Raw genomic sequence first — 10,289 nt, 5'->3', positions numbered from 1 at the left:
ATTAACAAAAAAAATAAAAAAATTTTATTACATATCGATTATTTATTACAGTATTAAATCCATTGGTCCTCATCTTCCTTTATCAAACTATTAAATTCATTGTCCACTTCTTCATAATTTCCTCCCGTATTCGATGACGTATTATTATTTACATTTGACAACGATTTTGTTTTCGTTGTTTGTTTCTTATTTCTCTTCAACATAAATATTACGATTCCGACAATTATAAAAACTATCACAATAGCGCCGCATATAATACCAATTAACAATTCATTTGGAATTGAATTATCTTTTGGTGTAACATCAGTGACAACTAATGTATAAAAGTCAGAATAATAACTATAATAAGACGAATAATATATAACAGTGTAATCGTAATAAATGACATTTGTCGATATCTAACTATAAGTGGATTCAAATGTTAACAATGAAATTGTATTTATGTATTTACTATATAACGTAATCGAAAGTGTAATAGATAATGAGTGTGTTAAAGTGAACGAATGTGTTAAAGATAAAGTTAAATCAGATGAATGAGCAAATGATGCAGTTAGTGAATCCGATTCAATAAATGTATATGAAAAAAGTTAACTTCAAATGGATCCCACATAAGTTGACTCCAGAAATTAAAGCCAAAAGAGCTGCCATTGCTTCTGAATTATTTGACTTCCTTTCTAGTTCAAATGACTACAGACTAAGACACATATTGACGCAAGGTGAAACCTGGATTTATTTTGTTAACGGGAGAAACTCGATGTGGATTGAATCTGGAGTGCAAAAACCATACAAACCCAAACAAACTATTGCCTCCAAAAAAGTAATGATATCTGTTATATGGTATATAACTGGTATCAAATCAATAACAATGCTCCCGATAGGCCAAAAATTTAATCGAATTTTTTTTTTCTGAAGTTGTACTTGGAGATTTGGCGAAAAGAATTTCAACGAAGGGATATTTTTTGCATATGGATAACGCCCGGCCTCATTTGGTTCATGAAAAATTGAATTAATTGGGGATTAAAAGACTTCCGCAACCCCCGTTTTCGCCAGACCTCGCACCTTCTGACTTTTTTCTGTTCGGATATCTAAAAAAAATGCTCGAAGGTGAGGAGTTTGAAAATGAAGATCAACTTTTTCAAAAGGTTGAAACATTACTGTATAATATTCCTAAAGACATTTTCAGAGCCGTATATAATGAATGGATGAACAGACTTTTAATTACAATTGAAACTCAAGGTGAATACATATCATAATAAATGAACAAAATTTCATTTACTTTTTTATTTATTAAAAAAAAAACTGACGAACGCACTTTTTCCACCCCCTATAAATGTTGAAATTTGAATGAATGTCATCATTATTTGGGATATATTTTCTGTGGTTTTTCAAAATACTAAAAAGCAATCGATCTAATACTTGGAATAACTAAAATCATGCTAATTTTTTCAATTTATTTCCATCAAGATGACAAGAACAATTATCGAAAAAGAGAATCGCCGGTTTTTCGAAACAATCTGGTCCATTTCGATCAGATTCAATCTGTGGAACAAATTTTTGTAGAATAAATTTAGTGAATATCTTTTTTGTGACATAAGGTGATGCCTCAATACTCATGCTGAGATCAACATCCTTTCTTATTGGTGTATTAAATATTTCTTCTGAATTTGGATCAGTTGTAATTATTGAAGGGAAATAAGCATCACCACCTCCATTTATTGTGACAACAAGGTTTGAATGTCTTATTCCCCTATTTATTGGATGATGAAGACTTCTATTTTCAAGTTCCTTTGGTATTGCAACTATTTTTGGTTTTCGATCTTCCCAATCTGATGAACCCACCTCATCGATATTATAGATTAATTCTGCAGGTGTAATTTCTATAACTTTTTCGATAAGAACAAAGTACTCTCTCGAGTACTTCGGAACTTTTAATCTTGTGTCTTCATGTGGACGAATAATGGTTTTGATAATTTCATCAGAACGTCTATAAAAAAAACTATATAACCAGCCCCTCGTTAAACTAATACCAAATTTTCCTTATACAAATCGAAGTACCTCAGAAAAGGTCATGTATTCATATGAATTTCTTTCTGATACAATTTCTTGATTAACAATTTACTCGTCTACTTCAAGTAAACTTAACGGTTGTCCAATTTCTTTTTTGTTTTTGTTGGCTTTGCATATAATTATGCGAACATTTTCATTTGTAATATTAAACACCTCTGTCATTGATTTAGCATTTGCTGTAATAAGGCAATTTGTTAATAAAAATTCCAGAATAAAAAGTAATTGTTCATTTCGTTAAGAACTGTTAAAATAACAAAACAATATTGTTTATTTCTTGACCACATATTCCGCATCTATACTTTTTTCTCTTTCTTGGCGCACCTTCATGATCAACATTAATTTCGGGATGAGTTGCTGATCTTCCAAGCAACAAAAGATGGTCGAGCTGGGTTACCCTAGGTTTCCTACAATTCGCGAATTCTATCGTTGGAACGATAGAAATTTAAGATTTTCACGTATATTTCGAATCTCACGATTTAATAGCGCCTAAATTGCAAAATCGAATCAAAAGTGTTAATTTATTTCAAATTGATAGATTGACCATGCTTCGTTCAAAACATCAGAATTAAGGTGTTTCCATGCCCATATAAGTACCTGAACCGCATATTTCACCTCGATTTTTTTGCCCGGATTTTCATGAATAAATCTATGAAAATTATCTATGGCAACGTTCTCCAAACCCCCAAAAAACGCGATAATCGAGTGGTTGGTATTTATCTGTTGACCCAGCAGGAATAAAGAACATCTTTATGTTCAATGAATTTGCCAATTTCATGGACATAGTTGTCTTGTGAACTGAAAATTGGCCTTATCCTGTACCAAGCTCGTCTACTACTTGGTTTATTGCGCTTTTTAAAATCAGTTACATACTTAGGACTGAACTTCACATCGGGGATTTCATCATCATCCATGTGCTTCTCAAGGAATCCTTGAGATGCGAGGTTAACGAAGTCTTTGTTTTGAAACAAGAACCCTTGCGTTATAAAATTGGATCGGATGATATCAGCAATTAATTCTTCATCAGCATCGGTAAATATCCAATGATGAATTCCATGAACTGAGCTGTCGTAAGGTCGCCATTCTTTGTTCAGTTCCCACTTGTGGTACCACCCACGAATGGTGGATTCTGGAATATTGAATTGTTTGCTTAAATGTGTTATTGTTCCTCTTGTTTTATTTGATAAGGAATCGATAACTATGTCACATATTTCCTTGTGTCTATAGTAATATCGATGGGGTAATTTGGAAAAAACGAGCTTTTGATTTTTCATCTACAAATGATACCGTTTACAATTTCTCAAACCGAAACAATGCACTCAAATTATAACGATCGAATTCGCTAATTGTAGGAAACCTAGGGTATAATGGACAGATTAAATATGTCATAAAAAATGCTTTCTGACATATTATTTAATATTTGGAGATAAAAAAACAATCGTTTTTAGATCAACACAAATTTTCTAATAACTTTGAAAAAGTAGAAATTATTGAATGATCATTCAAAGTGTGACAAATTTTTCAGTGAAAATATTTTAATACAAATTGCATTTTCAACATGATGAGAAATTTTCTCGACAAAATCAACACTACGAAGAATATTTAGAAAATATTTACCTCATCAAATAAAGAGTTTATTCAATGGCTATCAAACAATCGATTTATACTTAATATTCATGAACATTATATTTGCTCAATTTGTGGATCTGAAACTAATTGTTGTTTCAGCAAATCTTATCCAGATGGTGCCATATTTATGTGTAAAGGTATCCATAGGCACAAATCATCGATAAGGACAAAAACAATTTTTGAAAATTCTAAATTTGATTTAAGAACAGCTATTTTATTATATGCTTCTTGGGCGCTCGATATGACGCCATCAATGGCAAAGATGGTCATCCATCTTTGCCTGAAATTGATACTATTTATTATTATTATTAAAAATTTAGAAATTTATCTGAAATTGCATATTATAATGATTTAACTCATAAGTTGCTAGGTGGCCTTCGAGGCAATGTTCAGATAAATGATACATTGATCTCCAAGGTAAAATATAATGTGGGAAGAAATTTAAGTTTATCACAAATGTGGTTTTTGAAGGAATAGATTCTGTAACAGGTCGAGCATTTATTGATTTAGTTGATAAAAAAAATGTAAATACATTATTTCCGATTATCGAAAAATATGTTAAAATTGATACACATATACAAATATGCCATTTTATGCCCAAAAAAATTCTATAGATATAAAATTTATATACTTTGAAATTTGCTGATTGATTTTTGGTTAATGCATATGCCCTAATTCAATCTTATATAAAAAAATAGTATAATTTTTACTATGAATTTAATCATTTAGATGTAAAATTAACCAATGCAAAATTTTTATGAATCAACTAATTCATTTCTACAAAAGATATTTAATGAGTGGTCGTTCTTGTTTGAATTAACTTTAACAGTTCATATGATTTCAACCAAGCATATCGACGACCGTTAAACGATAGTGCTTTTGAGTTATCTGTTCATTGAATAAACTGTGTCACCTACTTTTTGAATACATTTTCGCTGGGTTCTTTGACTGATTAATTTACCGCGAAAAAAACGGTCTCGTGGAGCGTTTTATTAGTGGAAATACAATTCATCGAATATTTATCATTCATAAAAATTTATATAAAAATATTTAAAAAAATAATCAAAAAATATGGTACTGTCTTACAACCGTGGGAAATTTGAATTAGTAGTATACAAAAAGTGGAGACTTCATTCGATCGAAATGGAGAATAATCTACTATTTACGCCATTTTTCGAACGAAAATAAAATTCGGCATAGATGCTGAAACAAATATTATTAAATAGCAAGTTATCGAAATTGCATACATTATACATCGCATTAATTAGAATGAATTAATAGAAACAATGGTTATATATTAAACTAAATTACAATCAAAAATTAGGATTTTGTAAAATATTTAATCGTCTCTGTATTACAACACGAATTTTATATCAATGTTACATTAAAATTCATTTTTGATTTAATTAATATTTTATAAATTGATCAATAATATCAATTGCTTCGCATAAAAATTTTTATGAATTGTCATGTTTTACATATTAATTATGCTTTATTAGTTCAAAATTTTATAAAATCCAATCTTTACGACGATTAGAGCAATTAAAATAATAAGAAAAAAATATACAATGTTATGTGGAGGTTGGATGGAAATAATTAAATAAATTGCTCATTGTAATGATAATGTAAACATTGATTTGTAAACTTTTTGAATATAATTAATCATATGAGCTCCATTTCGAAAATTTAAATGAGTTCGAATTCATTTTTAACTAAATTACATGTTCACTATGTATTATCTATATCAAATGATGGTCGTTCAAATTATATATTTGCCAAATGATATACGAATGATTTGAGCAGATGTTTGTACATAAAATAATTAAAAGAAACACATATAGATGAGAATAAACATATATAAGTGATAATCAATAAGAATAAATGAGAATTAGCATAAGACAATAAAATAAATACATATATATGAGAACAAATACAGTTAGTGGAAATTAGCACATATAGATGAAAATTAACCTAAAACAAAATGAATCAAAAAGCAAAAAATGAATTATTACAACATTCGTTTCACACCATATTTGCCAAATTTTATTTCTATTCAAAAAAACATGGCGAAAAATGTAAATAATTCAAAATAAAATTGAATGATAGTATTTTTTCAGAAAACGAATTGAGAGTCGATATTTGAATGCAAATTACATATCATTTTAATTCTCCATTATGATTGAATACGACCTCCATATTTCGAAGAGATAGTATTTTAATTTCCCACGGTTGTATAATACTACCAAAAATATTTCCAAATATCAAAAATATACCCATAATCGTCTTAGATCCGGACAAACCGTCTATCTGGATTTCAATGCAAAGTCGATCATTTTTCATTCAATTATTAAAATAAAAAATCGACTTATACCGTTTAATCGAAAATAATGAACAGTGTTCCTTGTTTCAAGAGAATTGTAAAACGCCCTCACCGTACTTATAAAATAAATGAAATCCAAGAAATATTAGAATATCTATCTCAAGAAAATCTTCCATATGGTGCATTATCAAAGATTTCCAATGACACAGGAATTCCACAACAAACACTGAGCGACTGGAGAAAACACGAGAGATCTCCAGGCGGCCAGAACTGGATTCCTAATCCATCATCCCAACCTTCAAAATATGCACTTTCACCCCAAATAGAACAATCTACCTATGACTACATAAATGATAATTTTTTGAAAATTGGGTTACCTTTAACAAGAAGCGCCTTACATGATGTTGCATTAAATGCATATTCTTCATCTGATAATTTTCAGGTGGAGAAATTTTCTGCATCTAATTAAATGTATAGATAGATTTTTGGAAACTCATGGTTTATCCATTCGCAAACCTCATGTTGAAAGAAGAACTACTGTAAATGAGGAGAGTGTTGAGTACTTTAGACAGAGAATTGATGAAATATTTCCTTTTAAATAATCAAATTCCAAAAATTATTTTGCCATTTGCTTCAGAATCAGGAAATGTTGAATTTGTGAAATATGTTTTAATAAATTGGAATATGTTTTAATAATATGGAATATGTTTTAATAATTTAGAATATGTTTTAATAATTTGAAACAGTACTTCATATAGCAGTTAAAAATAATAATAATGATTGATAATGTGAATTGACCATATCCATCAAAAATAGCGCAAAACAATTTACTTTCATGGTCTACAAACAACTTGTACCGATTCAAATTAAAAAAAAGTAGCCAAACTTGATGATGGCTTTTTTTGCTTGTAAATCAATTTCGCGTTCCTAATGTAAATCTTTAATTTAATATTTTAAATACATCTGATGTTTCTCGTATAAATTAAATTATAGCGATAAATAATGTGATTGAATTTTTTTATGAAAAACAAAACATATGTCAAAAGTAAATTTAAAAATTCACTTAAAGAGAACACAGAGTTTTATTTGATTCCTTCTACACCAAATCCATTTTTTTATAAAAGAATCGAAATGACATGAGAAACCGTTTATAAATTTTATCAAATTAAAAAATAGAATATTATTTATTCAAACATATAATGTTTTTACAAAACACTTAAGGATACAATCAAGATCCAAATGTTTTCTGTCGTACAATTCCTTTCCGCTCTGGCTTTTTTTGAATGTATGTCAAATTATTTATTCTTTTTGGAAGGATTAGATTTTGAGACACAGTTGAAGGAAGCAATGAAGTTGACCTTCGATATGAGGCATTTTCTGTAGTGCTTTTATGTAATGGACAGAGTGTACTATAATTATATTTTTGAATGTTATCAAATATTGGCGAACTAAGAAGTTTGGTTAATGGCTCTCTTTTTGCTGGATTTATTGCAGTCATAGATCGAATTAAACGACAAAATCTTGCATCAGCATATGAAGGAAAAGATACAACGCCTGTTTTGATGGCCATTTCCAGTTCTTCGTTGTTGTGGTATATCCATGGAAGCTTCCCAAACGCTAAACAATAAAATGTAATTCCAAGTGACCATATATCAGCTAAAAATGGATCTGATTTTTGGTAACTAATGACCTCTGGTGCCATGTATGGCCGTGAGCCAGCGCATACTTTAGTTGTTTCGCCTTTATCGACTTTTTTGCTCAATCCAAAGTCTGCAAGTTTTGGTCTACCACAATTATCCAAGAAAATATTTGCTGGTTTTATATCCCTATGAGCAACGTTTTGTTCGTGGCAGTATAAAAGAGCTTTCAATATTTGGTAACAATAGGAATATAATTTTGGTGATCTTATTGGTCCTTCTCTTTCAAGCAATTCTTGAAATGAGCCACCGCTGCAATACTCCAGTACGATGTACAAATTAGTGTGAGCTTCATCAAAGAAAAATTCGTACATTGAAATAATGTTTGGATGACATAATCTAAGTAATGTTATTGCTTCTCCTTTTGTTTCATCAGTTACTGGCTCTCTTTGCTTTATTTTCTTTATGCAAAATTCTTGGTTGTATTTATCTGAATGTACAAGAAATACAGATCCAAATCCACCTGCGCCAACAGGCTTTAGAAAATGATAGTTGTGTTCTGGGAGAACCTCTTGTATATCTGAGAAACTAATTTGAGGTTCTGGCTTCAGTTGCATTGTTGCATCCATTGGGTTTCTGGCGAAAACTTGTGAAATCATTTACAAAAGTGATCGCTTTTAAGTCGGTCATAATTTGACACGCTCAATTAACTGAAAATTTTTCATAATGTTCAAACCCCAATAACAAAAAATTTTATTATCTGTGTAAATTCAAATTATTTTATTTTTCCATCATCAAATGCAGTAAGGTTTTTTATGTTGATTTTTCATCATTTAGAGCCAATCTTTCTTTGTGATTTAGAGCAATCATCTCATGTTTTTTTTATAAAAATGGAATGTTTAATGCTTTTTGTATGTAAAAACTTTTGGAAAATACCTAATGATGCATTCAAGAGAATAACATTTTCTCATTTGAATACATTTTGCAAATAAGTAATTAATGCTATGTCACCAATGTATATGTAAAATTTCGATAATAATATGAGCAGTTTCGTATGTATTTTTGTTATTTATTAAAGTCAAAAATAATAAATCAGTTTAGTTCAAGAAGGGAAAAAAACAAATAAACCATACAAATTATTAATTCATGAGTGAGAACTGTTTAAGTAGTGAGTTTTGTTTCAATCTCTTCCTTACGAAGGATTAAAACTGTTAGTTGTTTAACAGTTACCAGAAAAAATTCATGTGTGAATATCAAAAACAAATTAATGGCATATTTACAACACGTTTAATCAATTTTGATCAGAAGGATTTTCTGCAAAAAGCCCTTTTGCAGTATTTATTAGCTCAAGAACAAGTTTTCCAATTTTACTATCAAATGTTCCCGTGTTTAGGATAACATCAAAGTCGGACTCTGTCAGTGGATCATAAACAAGAACTTTTGCAAGTGACAGAATCGAATCTGCACATTGTTCAAAAGATTCTTTTGTTTCTTGAATAAAGGTTTCATTTTTGTTCATTTCAACAAAGTTTGAACTGTTTTCCATTTTAATAGTTTCCTCTTTGACTCGTCTGGAATAATCATGAATTTGAGATCTGAGAGTACTTGTCAACTTTTCCATTTTTTCGCTGTACAGTTCCAACTTCCTTCTTCGCTCATTAATTTTTCTTTTGTTTTCTGTTTTTAATAATTTAAGTTCTTTTTGAAGGATGTTTCTTTGTGTCTTAAGAGCTTCTAGTTTTTCTGTAGCTTCTGATATTATAATTTTTTGTGAATCTGATTGAAGAGAAGTTAATGTTGAAACACTATGAGAATCTTTATTCTTTTTTTGTATTATTTTTTCTTCTGAAAAATTATGTGCTTTTTGTGTTTTTCTTTGTTGAAAACTTTTTTTCATCGAGTCTTTTTTTGTTTGATTATTTGCTAATTTCGGAATTTGATAGTTTCTTTTATGATTTTGATTAACATGTGAAAAACTATCACTATCAGAAGAAGAATCAAGATTTATTGGTTCGGGTAAGACTGTAAACTTTTTTTGGCCATAATTAAAATTCCAAGCTCCTTTTCCCCTCATAGACATATTTTAAACGTACATTGTAAATTATTCAAAAATATTTTTTAGCAAAAATCAAACTAAAAAGACAAAAAAATATTAGTTTTTACATTTGAGTTGTAAAAAATATTCACATTTTTTGTTTTTATGGAATCTACAATAAGTTAGCTTTCTTCAGAAAGGTGTTACTTTAATGACTTTCTATTATGGGTGTGTTGCGCATGGTGTAAAGATTGTAGCAGAATTTTCTGGAATCCAAGGAAATTTTCGTGAGATTATATATAAAATGTTTCCCAAAATTAATTCATCATATTCATATTCTTCATGGGACCAATACAATTATAATATTTTTTCATTTCTTAATGATGAAATGATGTACATTTGTGTGGTTGACTCTACTGTTGATTTAAAAAAGAAAACGTTTTTTACATCAGAATTAAAAAGGCAATGGAGAGAAATATATGGAGAAAACGGAAAAGGATTTGAAGAAAATGAAAAAAGTTTGGAATTTGGTATTAATATTTTTTATTTATTAGAATTTTTTAATGTAGAACATACTGAAAAAGAAACTCAAAATGATAATACT

The 10,289-nt window shown here is 29.2% G+C and overlaps 1 protein-coding gene across 1 annotated transcript; it reads right to left on the bottom strand.

The window, feature by feature from the left end:
• Positions 1-7,241: 7,241 nt before the first annotated feature.
• On the bottom strand, positions 7,242-8,309 carry GO595_001367 (CAMK family protein kinase; the record flags this gene model as incomplete). The annotated part of the gene is made up of 1 exon (XM_067914157.1): positions 7,242-8,309. One exon carries the CDS (start codon positions 8,307-8,309, stop codon positions 7,242-7,244), a length of 1,068 nt encoding a protein of 355 aa, XP_067778359.1.
• Between the last annotated feature and the right edge of the window lie 1,980 nt (positions 8,310-10,289).

This window comes from Histomonas meleagridis (genome assembly GCF_020186115.1).
Source record: "Histomonas meleagridis strain 2922-C6/04-10x chromosome Unknown contig_14, whole genome shotgun sequence".
Classification (NCBI taxonomy): Eukaryota; Parabasalia; order Tritrichomonadida; family Dientamoebidae; genus Histomonas; species Histomonas meleagridis.
Note: the sequence above shows the minus strand (reverse complement) of the source record. Positions and strands in the feature narration are given on the sequence as shown.